The sequence below is a fragment of the Netta rufina genome (genome assembly GCF_964035555.1).
Source record: "Netta rufina genome assembly, chromosome: 2".
Classification (NCBI taxonomy): Eukaryota; Metazoa; Chordata; class Aves; order Anseriformes; family Anatidae; genus Netta; species Netta rufina.
In genome coordinates this window covers 138,326,733-138,347,786 of record NC_140124.1, presented here as the reverse complement: position 1 = coordinate 138,347,786, position 21,054 = coordinate 138,326,733, and the positions used below count along the sequence as shown (strand labels likewise).

At 38.6% G+C, this 21,054-nt stretch overlaps 1 protein-coding gene across 19 annotated transcripts in view; it reads right to left on the bottom strand.

Annotated features, from left to right (window-relative positions):
* The window catches only part of RIMS2 (regulating synaptic membrane exocytosis 2), a gene marked incomplete at both ends in the record, with an annotated part of 453,369 nt that overhangs the window by 255,472 nt on the left and 176,843 nt on the right, over positions 1-21,054 (bottom strand). For all 19 annotated transcript variants that reach the window (XM_084282078.1, XM_084282089.1, XM_084282091.1 and 16 more), the window contains one exon: positions 2,031-2,956. In XM_084282078.1, the coding sequence (XP_084138204.1) occupies positions 2,031-2,956 (926 nt within the window). The remainder of the gene's footprint in view (positions 1-2,030; positions 2,957-21,054) is intronic.

Genomic DNA, 21,054 nt, shown 5'->3' with positions numbered 1-21,054 from the left:
CTGGGAGCTTCTGCTCCAAGAATAAGGGTGGAGGAGAAGTACAGAGGGGCTGAGGTTATCGTCCGGTACCATGAGCAGGGCTGCTGCAGCTGGCTCTGACTCTGGGTATGGGCACAACTGCTGGCTTGGCTGCCTGCTCTGTGCACAGTCCCTGCCTCCCAGCACATCAGCAAGGCCAGAAAGAGCAGCCGCCAGCTCCAGCTGGAAGCAGGCACAGTCAGAAGCAGGCAGAGCTCTTCCCTAGCTCAAGCAGTGGCTTGTGTCCTCTCTTAAAAACCAGGCTGTTCTCCAGCCCGGTTCTAGTCGCAGGCCACCACTGGGCCACGCTGATGCAGCTATGACATGAAAACCACACATGGCAATTCAGTTCAGATCAGCAAAACATAAAACAGGGCATTTTTCCTGTAAGATTTCTCAAGCTTTCTTCATGCGTTTATCAAATACATGCTCAATTTAGCTCCATTCACTACCTGAGAAATCAGGAGAGAGATGATATTATCATTAACTATTGTTATCAGTAATAATGTGTTTTCTGTGATAGTTAAAATACAAAATGATCTCAGTGAAAACTCTAATTTATGCCAGTTTATTATAGTGACAAAGAATCTAACATCTTTGTATAGTATGATTTATGTATAGTATGTTTTGTGTGTTACATATCCAAAGAATATATTTTGTGTTATTCTGTATAATGTTTCCTATAGTGAATTTCACTAAATAGCACTTTACTACTGTTCCCCAGAAATTGATCAGTTCTATTTTCCTCAAGGTTGCTACTAAGAATAAAATCATGAACACCCTGAAGTTCATAGGAGTTTTGCTGCTTGTCAGGAAGACTAATGAGATCTGGATTTCATCACAGCTGTTTGATGAAGTGCATGTAACTACCTACTTCGACTCTGAGCCAAATTTCAAGGAGCACTGTTTTGCTCCTTGGCTATCAGACCATGGTTTCTGCTATCAACATATACAAATTCATTGTAGTTTCACCTCCAATGACTTATGTACTTCAAAAGCAACTTGATAAAATATTTACAACAAACAGTTGTAATCCCAATCCACAATAGCAGATGAGCACTGAAAGGAACTTCTTTCTTCTCCATGTTCATACCTTGAACATTGTTACTAAGGGGCACACACCACTCATGAGCATTAGTAAAGATGCATTGGCTTAAAAAGAATTGAAAACAAGTCATAACTATTGCATTTCAGACCAAGATACATGAAAGCAAGTGAACTAATATTAACTAGATTCAGTTTAAACTGATGGTCCCCAATGCTTCTGTATTTAAGACATACATTACCATTGCATAGGTTGAGAATAATTTCAATTGATTCTTTTCTTTCTGATAATGGAGTAACTGCAACATCAAAAATCCTAAAAAGCACTAAAATCAAAAAGCACCATAGCCATAAGGAACCTCCATTGATATAAATCACCTTAGTCATTTCAATTTAAAAAAGAAAACAAAAAACTTGAATGAGTTAAATTTGCATACTTTTTTTTTTTTTTTTTTTTCCCCAGATCAGATGCTCTTTAACCTACAGCAGCCAGCATGAAACTGGCATAAGCTCTGCATCATGTGCTCTAGTTAATACAACAGAAATGCGGTCATGCGCCCACACTTGATCCAGATTCGCACTCATGTGTGATCCAGGAGTACACAGATCTGGTGTTAATGGACATGAAATCATGGCCTTGTATGACAGCCCAGACTGAGAGATAACTTACAGATTTAATTAACTATTTCAAAAGGTACATTTTTCCTTAAACACATCCAGATATGTCTAGTAGCTGTGATATTCTCCGTCGATGTAAATCATTACATTGAGATTTACATAAATGAAAAACAAAATCGGAAAAACGAAACCCCCATCATAACAAACCTCAGTCACATCTGAAGGGCTGTAGATAAGTGTTTGCAATCAATTCTAATATGTAAAATAACCATATAACAGAATGGAAACCAAACCACATCCATATATTGAAATAGTAAAAAAAAATAAATTTAAAAAAATAGTAATCTTACCTTTTTCACTAACACTTTCACTTTCAATCTCCACATCATCACAACTCGTGTACTCTGGAGTGGATGCCAATTCTTCTTCTGAGCTACTTAAAGAAACCTGGCGCATTTTACCTCCCTTTTTTGTTTTATGGGGCTTTGGTGGTGGAGGTCTGACAGATTCAGACTGGTCTGAGCTGAGTGAATCGTTCCGTAACATGGTCTCCATCTTTTCACGTTTTGTTTTCCGTACAGCAGAATTGGGATCCAAATGGTGTTGTTTCCTTAATGAATCAGAGCGCCTCATGTCTGGTCTTTCCAGAGGAATTGGACTCCTCCTAGGTGTAGGAGGGCTATGATTTGTGGTCCTCTGACGATTGGGACTTGGTCCCTGAGCTTCTCGAGTTCTTTCCATAGAGTATGAACGTTGATTTTCCATGGCAGCTCTGCGCTCAGACACAGATCTTTGCCTTGACGGTCGTTCCATCCTCAGCATAGATATCCGGGAATCCTCCAACTCGGTATTTGCCAATGAGACATCGCTATGCCTCCGCTCGTGTCGTGCTCGGGACACTTCAGCGTGGATACGCATTTGTTCCTCATACGGTTGTGGCTTGACTGGGTAACGAGCCAAATTAGGATCACTTCTGTACCGTGCCTGGTATTCCTCTTCCCTCCGCTGCCTTTCATATTCTTCTCTGTTCTGTGCATCCTCCTCTTCTACCGGATACTCCTTGGAACGCCTGCGACTCCTCCTGTTGGAATCCCTATAATCACCCAGTTCAGGTTCTTCGTATAACTGTGGCCCACGCTGCGACCGCCTATCTGAATAATCTGATGGTGACCTGGGCATCGCACTGTCTGATGGAGCATACTGTGAGTATTCGTCTCTCTCTTCCCTTTGGTCGTATCTTCTGTTCTGTTCTCTTGATATTGATGGGCTTCTTTTCCTAAATAATAATGACAAGGAAGAAGGAAGAGAACTCTGTCAATATTTCCTACAGCATAAATATTCAGCTAATGCTTACTAAATGCTTAATACAATGATCAACTGAAGGAAAACCAAACAAACAAGAAAACATTCATTGCATTTCTGTGTGAATGCGCTTGCATATTTTCTGCACCAAATTAAAGAAAGTATGTCACGCTGCATGTTTACAGTGTGTAGTTTAAAAAAAAAACAGTCTTTATGGAAAAATGCTAATACAACATCATAAAATATAAAATTCAAGTATTGACACTATTTTATAGTCATAACTGGTTTATAAAGTACCAAAATGTTATAATCTTTTCTAATCTTTCTTAAGTGATATAACTTGACCACATACTTCTGTGTCACAGGGTTTTATAATCACTTCAGAAATTAAGGCTACATCACTACATTAGTTTGATCTTTTAGCAGTCATTATTGCTTAAAAATATACATTTCCATTCCCACAAAACTATGATGTGTACCAAGGGCAGAAAAGGGGACAGACGAAGATCCAGTGGCAGCAGTTTTCTAAATCAGGTATTCTACCTTAAGTCAAAAAAAAACAAAACATATTTTTATTGCATACTAAAGCAAAGATCCTCAAACTCCTGCCTGGCTTGACAAAAAAATCCTTCTCATCCCTACTATTGGCAATAGTGTTGGTCCAAGCATTTGAAGAAGACACACCAGCCAGATATCAAAATAGATCTCCAGTACCATTCTTTTTCATAGACCATATCTACCACAGAAAATTCTGAGGATTCTCAGGAAAGCAAAAAATAAAAATAAAAATAAAAATAAAAATATCTACAGATATTTTTTCTGACATTGGCAAATAACTGATTGTCTTTGATTTTATTAGCGGTAATATCCTATTAGGAGATCTGCCTGGAATATTAAAAACGCTACATATATTCTGTTTGATATATTGTTGGCTACATTTGTTTGATATCATTGTTTGCATCTTGAATAGAAGGGATCAATTAAAGACGGAATAGTGATTCATACAGAAAAACAGACTGGAGCTTCAGATTGTGCCTTTATCAATCCTCAAAGGATAATGAGCATTCAAAATGCCTCTTCCAGACACATCCAGCTTGGTATTCAGTACCCCAGATGGAGCTGGAGGAGTTCCCTGCAGGAATCTGGAATTATTACTGTGTTATCAGACCTTTGCTCTTACATTTTGTTCCATCTTTGCAATTAAGAACCTTTTGAAAATATTTTCTACCCTCCCAAATGGCCACTGATGCCGAAGGGCAGCCTTGCAGACAGCACCATGGCAATCCTACCTATTGTTGAGTACAGGGAAAGAATAGCAAAGGCACAGCCTGCTCTTGCCACAGCTGTCTTAGAAGGAATAAGGAAAGGCTTCAGCTTTGTGAAGGGGAGAAGGAAAAACAGGCTTCCCTGGTGCCCAGGAAAGCAGGCAGAAAAGGCTCTGCCTAAGGGACTAGGAGAGAAGACACTGCTCTCTCAGCCAGAAAGGAAATGCAGTCGCTGCTCAGCAAGGGAAAACCACAGTTGTGTGAGAGGAGGGCGTGCAGGGGGTGGCTGGCAAATTGGCATCCTGTCTTAGGTACCATACAGGGTCATTAAACAATGCCTGAAAGATTTGGACCCAGTCTAGCCCCGTAAACATTAAAGTACTTTAGCCTTACAACAGCATCTACAAACGAGGAAACTAATTCAATCTTGCAAAAGTGCAACTCTTCCTTTGAAGGATGACAAGTAATATCAGCATCACTTGGATGCCTATTTGTTTATGGTGAAGTTAAGATGTCCTATCTGTCTTAATAAAGTGTCATGTTGGTACCAGCAGAAATCATAACCTCTGTACGTTTAAGGAAAACTCTACGGCTTCTGCTGCTGGGGCGTCAGGCTGAATCGTTCTCATGTGACACAAACAGTTTCATAAGTCTGAAACCAGAACAGAAAACAGGAACAGACAACCAGGACAACAGAACTATCAGAATCAGAGAGTTTGCAAAGACACGGAAGTTTTCATTAAAACAACGGAGATTGGATGTAGAAGCTTACTTTAAGGAAGATACGCAATTTCAGTTAAATACTTCAGACAATGAAAAATATGCCACATCCCAAATTAAGATGTTCCAATTGCAAATTACCTACACTGCTGAAAGTTTCTGCCATGCCTATATTAAAAATGTGCCTAACATCTCGGTTCTGTTCCCCGTGTAGGCAAAATCTTTTATCTCTATGCAAACCCAATTTTAAATAATAAATGGCATTCAATGGATATGCAGTCATCTGTATGGATTTCACTGCAAGGTTGAGACAAGTATGTGTTCACATGGTATGTACGTATACTCGACTGTTAACATTCACACTGTGTATACTGAGTTTGTATTACATAAGGAGTTGATTAAGTTATATTTACAGTCACAGATTTTTACATGGACTTGTTCCTCCAAGACATCAAAACACCACCCCCAGAAGTGTGGTTTATAGGACCAAGTCCATCACGAATTGTGTAAAACACACAACCATGCATAATCCAGTTTGAAAAATCTCACATATGCCTTGGAGCATACTAAGTCTACACATTCTTCAGGATCAAACATATGCATACGTGTATCTGTAGTAATATAAGTAACAGTATAGTTAGAAGTGTTTTAGCCACATTTGGGGAGATCATATATTTATGTATACATATATATATCACGTATAATATATATACACACACATATATATATGACTCCATGTCACATTGTCCTCATAGCAATGCAAAGAGTAGAAGACAAATCTCTTCTGGAAACACTGGGAATTTTCATAAAAGCAAAAGCATTTATTGTAGACTTTTTGCAGAGACAAACATACTTCTACCAGGAAAATGTATCATCTATGGAACTGGCACAAGATTTCTAAAAACTCCACCTTTTTTTTTTTTCTAGCATGTACTATGTTAATGAGAGGAGGATGTGCCAACAGAGCACCATATTTTTATACCTCTTAAACAAACATTTTCAAACCCTTTACCAGAAGCAGTCACTGCCTCTCCTCTGTTTTGTTGCCAAGACATGAATATAGGACCAACACCTATGGTTGACAGTAACATAAAGATCAGCTGAGTCCTCCATCTACTTCACGGAAGAAACAACCTTATGCAGCTGCCCTGCATGAGGCAACTTTCAGGCCACCTGGAAGAGAAAGGACCTTCCTGAAAACCCAACTTTCTTCTTTGGTGAAAGCAGCCTGACAGGTAAAAGTCACTGCTTTAATTCCTTGCTTATGCTGATTGGGACTATTTTAATCAATTTCAGCTCTGCTGAAGGGATCGAACTTCACCCCAGGATCAAATGGCAGAAGCTGAATCCTATCCATGAGACACAAACGAAGCACACCCACACACCCGACCGGCCAGGAACGGCCTTTACCTCCCGTAAAATAGGGACTAATCTGACAAACAGGCTAAAAAAACTCTCAAGAGTACTCTAGTTAGAGACATTCAAAGCTGGAGAGGGCTCGTCCTGCCCAGCGGTCACCGCGCCGTGCGGTACTCAAGCCCCCCTTCACCATTAGCCACTCTTCTTTATTTTAAAAATACCTGCAACAAACACAGTCGTAGAGTGCATTGCATGTCTACGTTTTGAGACAGCGCTGTTAAATCATGGTAGGAGGTGCAGCACTCACAAACTTATGGTCAGTCACTGCTATTTTTAGGTCACACTAATTCTGACTCACCTTCATGAGCCTTTGTCTAATCCACTCCTCACCGTTAACTACCTTTAAGACACCTTAGTAAAAGCCTGTCCTGGTGTACCTCCCCCCGCAGCTACACCACAGAAGGCACCCACACCGTCCCCTTCCTGGCACACAGCAGTGAGCCCAAATTCCAGGGAGCGCCAGCGCTGCTGCATGTGGCCTGGTCCTCAGCCGGGTCCTCAGCCCGTGGCCCTGAGCAACTGTCCCCTCGTCCCAACACTGCAAGGCCACCGTGACTACTGCTCCTTTGAGCCAGCAATGAAAAAAAAACCTCTACTAGGCCTCGAAAGTTCTAGAACCTACACAAACCTGTGGGGCACAGTCTATTAAAAATTCATTTTTCTGATACAGAAACTAAGACTTGTTTCCTACTGATTGTCATTATTATTTTTACTAATACATGACATTTACGCTTTTAACGCATCTCTCTTAACCCTACACTGGTGGAAATGTTACTCGCACTGCACTACAAATATCACTAATACTATGAAAAAGCAACCTGACCTGCTCATGCAGTTAATTATTCAACTCCCCCATACTATAATAGCAATATATGTACTTAAAATATGGCATGGGAGAATATAACATGGCTATTCTGTTTTGATGGCTCTGATTTCAGTAATGCAACTACATAGCTTAAAAATCTTTGCCATTCATCTGTATTCTTCCATGAAGAGAAAACCCCTGTCTGCTTTGGTTTAGATTTATAAAAATGAACCCAAAAGTATCAAGGAAAAGGAAATATGAAAAGGCAAGTTTCCCCATATTCCAAAAGCTATGGATATTCAAAAACATTGTAATACAAGAAGTATTTGTATTGCTGTAAAAATTAGACCTCAGATGTTCCTGGCTACTGATCTTGTTCTCAGACCAATAAAAGACATATCTGAACTGAAGAAAATGTTCAAGAAAACATAATTCTAAAGATATGTCCAAACATATGGGTACCTGAACTCATCTTGAGAGATTTTTATAAATAAGAAGTTGAAGGTAAATTAAAAAAAAAAATTACTAAGGGCTCAGTGGGCCTGAGCCATGATCAACTACTTGAAAATCAAATATTGGTCACCTACTTTTAAGACCTAATTTTAACTTACCAAACAATACTCCTAATTTGTTTTCTGTTTCCTATAACTTAGCAAGGAACACTGGAAATTTAAAACTGAAGATATTTGCCCTGCACATACTGCATTCTTGCTTAGCTGTTTGCAAAATGCGCTACTTTCAGTACATGAAAGAATAATGCAGAGCAAGTAAAAATTCACATTTCCCACTGGAACTCTGCTATAAAAGCCATGCAATAGATGAGGCTTCTTGTTAGAGACCTCATCAAACACAGCCAGCACAGCTTTGTTTCTCCATTACTAGCCCACACCTGTCAGGAAAACAGCATTTGTTGGTTGCTGAGTGATCAGGTAGGAATAGTCCTACTCTTCTACACTTTTACAGTTTAATGCATTATATTCAACAGATAGACAGGCACTTGTTTTACAACAGAGCCAGGGAGCAGATAAAGCGCCGTCATTTCACCCTGCAGAAAAACTTCTAGGCTGCAAGAAGGTGAGCTGAGCATGCTGCAGACTTTGCAACCAAAAATCCTGAGCATGCAAAGATCCCCGAAAACTTCCAGTGTAAAATTAAGATCCTAATGCCCTTTTTCCAGGGAGATCTCTGTTATTTCTTAAGAAAGGATTTCCTCAGGCTTCCTTTGCCCTACTGGGGAATCTGCAAAATGCTTACCTACTTTGGAAGTATTTGTAAGAGACTAGCTGGTATTGATTTAGCTCCTTTTCACATTTTCTGCTTATAGAATCACGGAATGATTTGGGTTGGGAGAAACCTGAAAGCTGTTCCAGTTCCAAACCCCTGCCATGGGCAGGGACACCTCCCACCAGCGCAGGCTGCCCCATCCAGCCTGGCCTTGAGCACCTCCAGGGATGGGGCAGCCACAGCTTCTCTGGGCAGCCAGTAACAGGGCCTCACCACCCTCATCACAGAGAATGTATTCCTTATATTTAATCTAAATAATCTTCAATTTTTTTAGTTTAAAGCCATTCCCCTTGCCCTATCCCTACACCCCCTGACACAGAGTTCCTCCCCAGCTGTCCTGCAGCCCCCTTTAGGCACTGGCAGGCCACTGTAAGCTCTGCCCGGGGCCTTCTCTTCTCCAGGCTGAACATCCCCAGCTCCCTCAGCCTGTCTGCACAGGAGAGGGGCTCCAGCCCTCTGATCATCTTCATGGCCCTCTTCTGGACTCATTTCTAATACTTCCATATCCTTCTTGCACTGGGAGACCCAAAGCTGAATGCAGCACTCCAGGAGAGCAGAGCAGAGGTTTGATGCAGCCCAGGGTACGGTTGGCTTTCTGGACTGCCAGCACACATTGCCAGCTGATGTCAAGCTTCTTGTCAACCAACACCCCCAGGTCCTTCTCCTCAGGGCTGCTCTCAATTAGAGATTTCGTAAAACTGCTCCAGTTTTGCTGAGTCACACTGTGCATGAGAAGTCATTCCGCACACACTCCAAAAGCACCTATGGCTCCACCTCACAAAAAATAAAAATAAAATAGCTTTTTCTGACTTCTAAGCAGCTCCAGGTCTCTAAGATCTCTTTTTGCAGTTCTTCTATACTGCCTACTTTTATACTACATTGATCTTCTGATCTGTCTATTCCCCTCTCCTTGGGTTCTCACACCTAAAAAGAAGTATGCAACCAAATGCAACCAATTTCAAACTAAATCATTTTAATAGCCTACTCATAAAAAGAAAAGGTATTTCTCAGATTTCTTGACCAATACAGTTTTAAACAGGTTATGCTGAAGTACGTTTAACTCTCGGATATCTAAGCAATTCATTAAGTAAAGTTCATCTGAGCCATTACTTCATTCTTCATTTCAGCTATGCCTTACAAATTTTATCGCAACCATATTTTGAAACATTAAAATACCTTCCAGCTAAGTATCTCCAAACAATAACGAACTAAGTTTACAATGATGATTATAAAATTTACTGAAGCATGAGAGTAGTACTGTGGATGTTGATCTCTATTAGATTTTATCAGAAAATACAAGTTCGCTGACTGCAGGCTGGTATTGATGGGATGAAAGGAAATCTGTGGTAACAAAATCATTAACATAATGAAATTCGCCACTGATAACGACTTTGCTTTGAACTTGACGTGACTGCACAGACATATAAAACAATACAATTACTTCAGAATCACATATTTGCTATACAAGCAATTCAGCACAAATCAGCATTGCAGCTTTGAAGGGCTAATTTCAGTTTGTGAGGAAATGAGTTATAACATGGAAAAAAAACGAGGAACCACTGAACAGTACTAGTGGTTTTAAATACCCCTTGCTAATCTACAAATATTTAAGCAATGAGTTTGTTTCACAGGTTTTTATTACATCAAGAACATCATGGGAAGGAAAATGGGACTACCAGTAGAAATATTTTTGTCCTCCTTTAATTACGACCGAGTTTTCAGCAGCCCTTAATTCATGTGATTTGACTTTAGAAAAATAAACTAACTGTATTTTCATCCTACTGTTCATTCAGCTATACTGCTGAATGCTTACCTTTTACAAATAAGTAAAACGTTCTGAGATCTATCTTTACTTACATTTTTGAACATTTTCAAAATGGGTATTTTGCTAATGATATCCACTGCAAATATGCACAAGAAACATCTCACTTATTTTCTGTAACATATTTTTTTTAAAACAGATAATCATAAAAACAATGCTCAATGGGCTAAACCTCTTTCTCGAATAATTGCTCAAAATATGCATTCTAGTTGCCTGTCTTAGTACTGACACCAAAGAAATCATTTCCAGAAGGGTGGAATCAATTAACAGCTGTCATACAGCAGGACTCAAATGACTTTCGAACCTGGGGTGTTAGAAGAATAGTAGGTCACAGAAATACTGAAGCACAAGAAAGAGTTAATACAATACTGAACTGTTACTAAAAAGTACTCCAAATAATATAAAATGCAAGTAAAATCCAAAATGCTGCATATGCTATTTTTACGAGAGGAAATCCAACTTTCCAAGAAATATTTCTAAGTCACAGGCAATAAAATCCAATTTAAAAAAGTACATTAAAGTACAAGACTTCATTGAAGATACTATTCTCAAATATCTGAAGCACAATCAAAAGTTTTTCTGTACCTCCAATGAGCTTTTTTGCTAAAAATAAAAAATATCTTCCTAATATCCCCAAGAGAACAAAAAATGCTGAACATTACACATCATTTTCACACAACACATTTAGCACCTTTCTTCCCTGCTTTACCTTCTGATCAGCCACTGCACATCTGGGTAGTAGGAAGCCTCAGGTTCATGAGAATACATCAATTTCTGTTCTGGCTAGGTCTCTCATTTAATCCTCTAGGTTCAGCAAAATCACATAAAAAGTCTCTTAATGTTGAGACGCGATTTCAAAATATACTTTACGATCCTTTCCTTTCCCTCAAAATGCAATCACAAAATATAAGGCATCAGGAAAAAAAAAAATCTGGAATATGAAGCAGCAATTCAAGTCAGAGAGCTGACCCAATGGGAAGCTATTGAGAGCATGAGAGGAGTGTTATAGTTTAATGCTGTTACCATGTGCTGTATATAGCTGGAGGTCAAGTAAGAATTTACCCTATAAGGAGGATTATGGTACTTAGCTGATTAGTGCCTTGCTGCAGTACTACTGCCTACAAACATACATGCTGGTCAAGGCATTTAATTTAAACTATTTTTAAAATTGCGCAGTTCCAGTATTTTATGCCTTGTGTTACAAGGTCCTAAATGAAATTATGTAATATCCATTATTTTTAGTTTGTAACAAGTCAAATTTTGATAAAATTTTCAACCGTTAGGCTAAAAACAACTGCAGCATCTCCTTCAGTCTGAAGTGCTGAACATATTGTAGAACTGAGAATATTTACTTACATTTCACATACCATTTCCAAAAAAAACAGTGGAAATCAGTGGACTGTTTCTAGCAACAGTCAACAGAACTCATTTTCAAAATGTGATGAGAATGTGAAAATAAAATAAAGCAAATGCATAGACTGTCTCATTTGCATTAAATAATCATAAACACGTTATTTTCCATAATTTCACAAGTAACATGCCTTCAATCTATGCAAACTAGCATAAAAATAAATTATATACTTAATATAAAGCACCACATCCACATTAAATTTGACTGTGATAAATTTAACCCATGACAAAATGGCATGACATAGGAAAAAATACAGACTTTGCAGCAACCCAGATTTCCTCCACCTAGTATGCGAGAATAGTGAGTTCACACTCCTAGAAAGGCATTCTGACACCAAAGTTCTTCCCTCAGCCGCCACACAGCATTTATCATGTTTATCTATACATCACTGCATCTAATTTTGAGTCTAATCTTTTTGAAGTGTTCCAGTTTCGTACTACAAGGATCGTTCAGCAGGTGCAGCTATCACCTCTTGAAAGCACCCTGGTTTTGGTAGATGGTTTTCAAAGAAAACCTTTAAGTCTGATGATGGACAGAGTTTTCTTTCAACGAAACACTGTGTTATTGCTGGTGCATTATCACCGTTAAATAAATAAATACATAAAAAAGATAGCTACTTCAGAAATGATCAAAGAGTAAAAAAAATATCAACAATATGGACAGTCCTATGGGAGTTCCTGTGAGAGTTGCTCTGCCCAGTAACATCTCTGCGGGTTGTTTGGGGGTGTTGAACTCATAGAACTGAAACTTTAGTAATGAATGGGAGTCAATACAATACGTTACAATATATAAATGATATCATACAATGAATTTTAGTTTTTTATTGTTTTTGTTTTAGTTTTTATCTTTATGATTCATATTTCAGTCTGGGAGAAACGGAATAGGTCATACTGAGCTGTCTTGACGCCTACATAAAAGAGCAAGCAGAAAATAACCATTATGAAAATGTCCAGTTTCTTCAGTAGCATGAGGTAAAGACCCATTATTAAATCCAGTGAATTAAATCAGTGGTGGCTCGTCTATGAATGGTGGGTTTTGCAGCAGCTTCACCTGTTCAGACAAGGGGACAGGAGCTGGACCACTAAGAAATGAGACATGTTCCTTCAGGAACTTGGAATTTACCATAGTAGATATATCTTTAAATTCCCAGTTCAACCATCTTTTTCAACATGTTGATGGGATGGGATTAAAAGTGCATATTTTTCCAGCAGTACCTATTTATATCCAACATAAATGCAGACCATAAATATGCAGAAAAATGATTTGTGTTTGTGGAAAAGGCTATAGCATCTATAACAAATATTGATAGGACATGACTTTATGGTGTTTTCCAAGCTAAAAGAACTTGCTCCGTGGCAGTTTAAGTATGGGGCTTTCAATCTACAGTCCTTATATGAGCTGAAACATGTGCCTGAAGGTGCAGGATCAAACAGTCATCGCTGCCTAGATGGAAATCCTCCAGTTTAGATCCCAGGGCTAACGGGAGAAAAGAGATGCCCACCCTGCCCTCTGCTGCCTGGGTTGTCAGAGGTGCTGTGTGGAAAACTTCCCACCACTCCATGATGTTGTAACAACAGCACGTGAGAAACAACAGCCTGGTTCCTTCACGTATCAGCAGATAACAGGTCCATCCTCAGATATCCTATACAGTTCCCTGATTTAAGTATTTTTGCCAGAGCTACTTGGGTTTTCTGAAGTGCTGAGACCAGCCCTGGATGCTCCCCCCTCTTAGTTTCTGATCATCTCTTACAGGTGTCTGCCTTATAGTGAGTATTCCCCCAAAGCGCTTCAACACGTAGCTTTCATCAGAAAATTTATTCCAGGATCTTTGCAAAAATCCACACGGAAGATCACTGGCTCCTCTAGGAAGTGTGTGCAGGTGAAAGGATAACCCTGGCTACCTGGCAGCATTTATATGGGAAGGTGGCATCCAGTCAAGATGACAACAGTGTACACGGAGGAAAATACAGACCTCTTGTAGCAGGAGGCACACCAGTGCTGGATAGTCCTTGGAGGACCACTGGAGACACATTAGCCTTGAAGTAAACTCACTGAAATAAACAGTTATGCAACTAGTTCTCTTCCGAGAAGGTTGTGTGGGAATCAAAGGCACTTTAAAATTAATCAACTAAAATAAACGTAGTCTTGTAGTTTAAACAAGATTTTCAATGTATTCTGCATGATGCTGCAATGAAGAGAGATTTCATTATTTTGGTAATACTTAAAAAAATAAATTAAGATACTGACTTTTCTCATTCCTGTGGAGAAATGAATGCCCATTTGTTTGCTCTGTGTGCACACAAACATCCCAACTAGTTCATCCTTTACAGCTCATGTTGCCAACATCACCTGCCTTACCCAGCAGGCTAGATTTCTACACCATTCTCCCAGGTTGTGATACAAATGGCAAAACTGTATCTGAAGTTTAGGGCTACGCATGAGAAGATTTTGGACATTGTGTTGGTCACTTCTTCCATCAACAACAGCATTTCTATAAAAGGTGTGAGGTTACAAATGAAAACTAGGACAGCCAAAACCAACTGGAGCCTCAATTGGCAAATAGCTGAGAAACTCGGATCGTGAATTGTTCAAGTCTTAGAGCTTCTTCAGTAAGAGCAGTCCATCATACAAAATTACTGAGTACTCGCCGTACGTCAGTCTTAAGTAGAATGTGAGCAATTGGCTAAGAGAACGCGGTAAAGGACAAGAAAAAAAAAAAAAAGTAATTAAGGAACTGATGATTTAAAACATTTTGTGAAGACACTCATGACAGCTTTTAGCGATTAGTGATGACTTCATCATTCTTGATAGTGTTACTGTCAAATTGTTGGGATCTATAACAGTTTTTTAGCTAACCTTTACTTTCGTTGTTGAGCTAAGCAAGAAGAAAGGTTAAATGGATGCTCACTGAAGCACTTTTCAGGCATGAGAGCGATTGGATGTTAGGCCGGGGAGCCATGCTAACTTTGCGAGAAACTATAAAAGACATTCGGGATGCTCGAGTTGACAAATGGAGCAGAAAGCAAGAAGCAAGTTTCTGTAATTTCACTGGAGAAAAGCAATCAAAATGGATAGTTTGATAGATCTGGCCTTTACAACTGGCAATGAGTATTTCGTAGTATAAAGATTTTGAAATGCATATCCAGGAGAACTAGCAGAATACAGTTACAAGGTTAATAGATTAATATGTAATGAAGAGCGAAGGATAACTCTGATCATATAGGATGATGTCCTCCCTCCACAGAATGTTTTTTTTCCAGAAATCAGGTTAATGCTGGATGTAACTGAAACTTTGCTGAGAAGAAAAACATGTATCAAATTAAATTCCTTCTATGTGGCCTTACTGTGGAACCAAGTTCATTTGTCCTAATCATTAGGGTGATATTTCCCAAATCAATAGACTATTTAGGTTTATGTAGATGAAATGCTATTAACAGCAAAACCTAAAGACCTCTTCCTTTTCCATTAAAACCTACCCATGCACCTTCCTCTTGCTCTTATGGCAAAACAAGAACAACCAATGCTATTTTGAGTTTAATTAATAAATCTTGAGTTTGATTTATAAATTCATACAAGTTTTGTGGGGGCGAGAGGGAGAAGGGAAGTGGATAATTATAGCCACGTTAGAAAATTAACACCACAGATATGAACACTTAAAATACAGATAAAACTTGACTGAATGACCATCATCAGTACATCATAGCAAAAATAGATTTTTAATACTTAGGTTTGTGAAAATTGGACAGAAAGATAATGCTGTGGTAGAGGTTAGACATTTTTTCTTCAGTTCACTTTTGGTTTTGCCGTTTTCCACTATTTTAGAAAGAATGCATTACATACTATCTCTGAATGGAGATTTCAGATGCAGTTACTGATCAATAGTGTAAAACACAAAATTTGATATTAAAGATATGGGAGCATTTGCTAGCTTTCAAAATTCCACACTTTTTTGATATATTGACTCCGAAAAAGAAGATAGTGACAACGTTTTGTTTTCATCCAAATAAGAAAGAAAAATCTAAGCCTGTGTGAAAAAAAAATCTCTTTCCAAATATACAGAGACTGATGAATAACTGTTTATTTTTCATCAGTGTGTCCTCAGAAGATCTAACATTAATAAAATATTGGGACATGATGAAAAAATCCTGTTTGGTAAAAACATAAGAGGTATTAAAGCAGTTGACCTATCACAACAGCAAGTTATTTCATGCTATAAAAATACAGTATTAAAGTAAAAATGTATTTTGGAAAATAGAAACTTCATGATGTTTCTCTTTCTTTAACAAGGAAGCATTTTATGTATTTTATGCCGTATGACTGCTTTATTATGCACTAGGGCTGCTCTTGTGGCTGGTGACAGCTCTGTTCCATGGGACAGCTGAACAACACCTAAGAAAGCCCAGGCTGCACCAGCACTAACAGCTCCTCCAGGAGCAACATTCCTTTTCAGAGCCAAGCCTAGGTTCACCTCCTTTGCTTTGAGAGGCACTGGAGCTGCCCTATTCTGTGTACAGGCAGCCTGCTAATGCCTTAGCTCCTCTTTAAGCTCTAGCTTAAGGCATTGTCGAGTGGAATGTTTTGTTCTTGGAAGAAACGTGGGAAATGGAAGTCAAACATCTAAACCCTTCTGCAACACACCAAACTAAGTAAATGTGGTCACAGCTAAGAGATGCAGTATTTTATGACACATCCTGAAAGGTTTTTGTCAAGAATCATCAAAGATACAAACTCACGGGCAAAGACAGGAAAGTATGCTATAAATCTTAATTCAACTTAATTCTCTTTTCTCTTTTATTTTTTTCTCAACAAGTTACCTCAAGAGAACCCTTACTGAATCAAAGCCACCTTCAAGTCAGGGCAGCCCAACAGCAGTAGGTGCAAGTTGTCTCACTGCCTGCTTTCTGAGTTCAAAAATTTTGGGTTAAAAAAGCCTTTCACTTACAAAGGGGCCTGGCTCCATCACTGGATCCATGCCACATAAAATAAAGTGATTAAACATCATAATAGAAATAGCGAAATGATTGGAATTTTGTGTAAATTGTGTATAATCACAGGGACTAACACAGGAGCCTAAATATTGTAAGAACCTGGAATGGGGACCTGATCAGGACTGCTCTGCTATTATCTTTAAAATGCAGGGAACTGCAAGCAAACACAAGGAGTAAGTATTGCAATGAAGTGGACCAAAATGCTTTAATTAATTCTCTTATTTGGAAGTTGAATGTCTTGCAATCAGTACTTAGCATTAGTTGATTTAAGTGACAAAGGAGTTCGTGGAGGAATGACGTGAAAAATGCAAAATGTAATGAAGATAGACTTTAAAAGATAAACAAATTTTGCTTAGTAAAAACCTGCCAAAAAGAAAAAGCTGTAAATCTACACTACTGTGTTAATTAACACGCAAATAATGCCTACAGAGATCAAACAAAAAGAAATCAAGGATAGAAGAGAAAGATAACATAAAATGCAATCCAGGATATTTCTAATTCGAGCTTCTGTCATTACTTTACATTTTCTGTAATAGCAACACTTATGGGCAATGAGAAGAGGGCTCTGTACTTGCCATAATGCTGTGTACGGGACCTGGTAATGGCTGGCTCTAAGTACGGGATAAGTACTCGTGAGGGAACAAACTGTGATACTCCAGTTGCCTGCACATTTGCCCAGAAGTACTCCTGCTTCCAAGCCCTCCTGTCATTCCCACTCTCAAATGCTGAAAATGTCCTTTTTCTAATTTATTCATAACCTTTGTCCTCTGGCTTCCTGTACTTACGACCGATTTGGTCATTGAATCAGAAACAAGGTTGAAAATTCAGAAGTGGTTTTGATGAGGACAGGTGGAAAGCTGCTTTATCACCTGATTCAATGACCAAGCTCAAGCACCAATTTAACTCAGATTTTTTTTAAATAGTAATTCCAAAGATCAAGAGAAAATTAGGGCTTCTTTCTTAAACCAGCTGACTACCAAAGGGAGCTCCAACACAGACAATTTCCTTTCCTGATTCCCCCTGTTATCAAGCTCACTGCTGTATAACTGTAATTATGCCAGTATTTCATGTTGTATAACAAAACATAAATACTCTACATATTCTAGTACACGGGTCCATTTGTTCTGATGCCCAAAAAAAAAAAACAAACATAGATTTGTTCTAGAAATGCAACCTGCACACCAGTTTTACTGCAAGAACTGTGTTCTGCTTAAGCATTTTCTAAACTTCCCAGTTCTTGACAGGTTCAGTGGCTGCCTGGCATATTGAGGCCAGTAATACGAGGTGGCTCACACAAGCACTGTGCACATTTTGGTTCTCAGTGAACTGAAGGAAAGAAAGCTACCCACACAGTGTCAGGCAAAGGTACAGATAGACTAACATGTAGACAGACCACACCTTCTGTATTAAAAGACGACATTTTTTAGTATGAAAGACAACAGGACACACACACACACAAAATAAAAAGTTAAAAAGTTAAAACAAGCATAAAGAGCATAAGAGAAAGAGCAAATAAAAAGCAATACATGTCATACAGATATGCATCTCATTTTTTTTAGCTACTCTTCTGAATCTGCTCATATTCCGGTTCTTTGCCCTCAAAAGCATCTTGTGATCATGACAAAATCACAACCTTCTCAACACCAGGGATCCAAGACCTATATACTGCTATACCCATCTCTCAAAAAGAGGCAAATGCTTTCAGGCACAGCGAGGTGATTATGTCCAGCTGCAAACCAGAGCTCGTCCATTAGAGAACTGTTTGCATCAGGCCTTCCAATAAAACTTATTTTCAAAGCACTTCACAGCCTTTTTCTCAGAGATCATAGTATCTTTTCAGGTCATCTTTTGTAACATCCCATCCTGAGGATAGGCAACAAAAAAGGCAGACTTTGGGTAGAACTGTATTTCTTCATATGAACCAGATATATGGAGATTTTTCTAAAGTAACAATTCAAGATCAGCATGGGAGACAAAATTGAATCATAATCACATCAGAAGCAGGCACAAAGCAAATAGCAAGATTTAAAAAGGCAATTTAAATTAGAAGACCTACGGATTCTTGGTTTACAGTGACCGGCACGTTTTTCTTACACTAAGGAATAGTGGTACAATTACTCTACAATTATTAACGATTACTTTTACAATTGAAATGAGGTAACATGCTATCTCTGCTGTTCTTATGCAATATTGTATTGCAGTTTGCAGAGTGGAGGGCACATAGCCTTGCACACGAGTCCAGGGTGAATTCACAGGTGCTCAATTTGAGAGCTCTGAAGAAGCAGCTGGGAGTGCAAAGCCCCAAGGCAGAAGCTGTGTGAGAAACTTTGATACTGATTGTCCGTGGTCTTTTGCACGAAGACCACAATGCATGTAGCACCCATACACACTTACTGTGACTAAGAATAACTTCTAAGTCTTCTAAATTTGTTATTTTAGTAACAAACGGATAAAAAAGCAGTAGGTCCCTGGTGAAGATAAAAATTTCATTTTCAGTTCCAATGGATAATGCAAAGGAGGAGGAGGGGACAATTCCCGATAATTTCAGATAAACTCCCTGAACATGACCACCTTCAGATTATTCGTCTCTGCCTTCTGCAGAAGAGGGAATGAGAGGGAGAAGAGAGAAGTATTCGTCTGTGGAAGCTTAAAGAAAGGTCCAAAGGAGAAGAAATGGAGTGTGTACAGCATAACCTCCACCCACTCTAAATGAGGTTCCCTTCATTGCATCAGGAGACCAGTTTAGTGGGTCTGGTATCTCCAAATTTATATCCTAGCTAGGAGGCTGAGATTTCATGAAAGTGCCTAACATCTGAATCCACATTTCATAGCTTTTCCCAAAACCATTACTTTTAGAGAGATTTCCTTCTCCAGAAAAGCTATTTCCCTCTTATTACTTATATCTCAGTAGAAATGCTGTTGTTGGGGATTTAAAACCTATTTATAACTTTTCCCTAATGCCAAGGCAAACAGCAGCCTGGACCACTGAAATCTAAGTGAAAAATTGTTTACAAGAAATGTTTCTTAAAATAACAAAACCTGGCTATAGCTTTTTTTTTTTTTTAAGTAAATCCTAATATTGTAACATCTGAACATTCCTCTGAAACATGCAATATAGATTATATAATAAAATGTGAACAGCTGAAGCAAAAATTGTTCTTGTATTAAGACTACTGACTTTGAAAATGTTTATCTTTTTTATTTTTACTTTATTAATGTGAAGAGTAAAAACTCTTCTAGCATCGCTAGCAATATTCTGTAGCGTGACCACAATTCATGGCATTGTCTCATCTTTGTCACCTCTCCCTTGAGAGGCCACATTCCTCCTGATATGTTTGGTGGTTGTGGTGGTGAACAACCCAAAACTTACCCACTCAAGACTGGGAGCAAGCAAGTTTCGAAGCCCACTGAAAATCAAAATAATGAAATGAAATCCACATACCCAGCCATACCTAAAGAATTCAAGAGATTTCAGCACGATTTAAAGTTGAGATTTTTCACAATAAATCCTCTAAACAGGAAATAGTTATACCATGTATCACTGGATTTTTTTTTTCTGGGTGTGTTTACTACTAATTTACTCAGTGCTTCTGCAAGAATTAAATGAAGAAATGAAGAAAAATTAAAAATACTGAACCAAATGCAAATAACACATCTGTAACAAAGCTTCATCTAACATTTATTACCTGTGGCCATCTCCTACCGACATCATTCTTAACTACAAGGTGGTGCCTGCTAAAGAAATTCAAACTCCTAAATCTGCAAAATAAAGGCCAAAAAATAAAGATATAGCTAACTGCTAAATCTCCCACTAAAATATGTTTTCTGATGAAAACCAGAATGTCGGGGAAAATGTCTTTATATCGATCATTTCAGCCTTTATTTCGTTAGGCTAAAACTAAGTATTGGTGGGGAGCCTGGTTTTTGGAAGGACAAAGACGTCCAAACAGACATAACTTCAATTGTAATTCTGGGCATGACCAACAGATACTGCCAATTTTTAAAATATGTCAAGAGACCTGTCAGTGAGATGAAAGCTGGCTGAGACAACAGGCAGCCATGCCATCAGTTTAATAAGGTTTCAAATCTTTTAACCAGTCGTGTTGACAATGCCACGAGACGGTTTCACTGTAAGCCAATTTTCAGTGCCTAAATTGCTAACATCAAAACCTCCAATGAAATGCACATTTATGAACTCATTCTGCTTTATACAGATCAAGATTTATAACTCTGTATAAAACAAAAGACTGCTCTTTTACCACCCTGTTCAGTAAAACAGATATTTGTTATGGTTGCAGTAGTAAATGTAAGAGCAAACATGGCAAGTTAAACATCTTTACAATTCAAGCAGCTTTTCC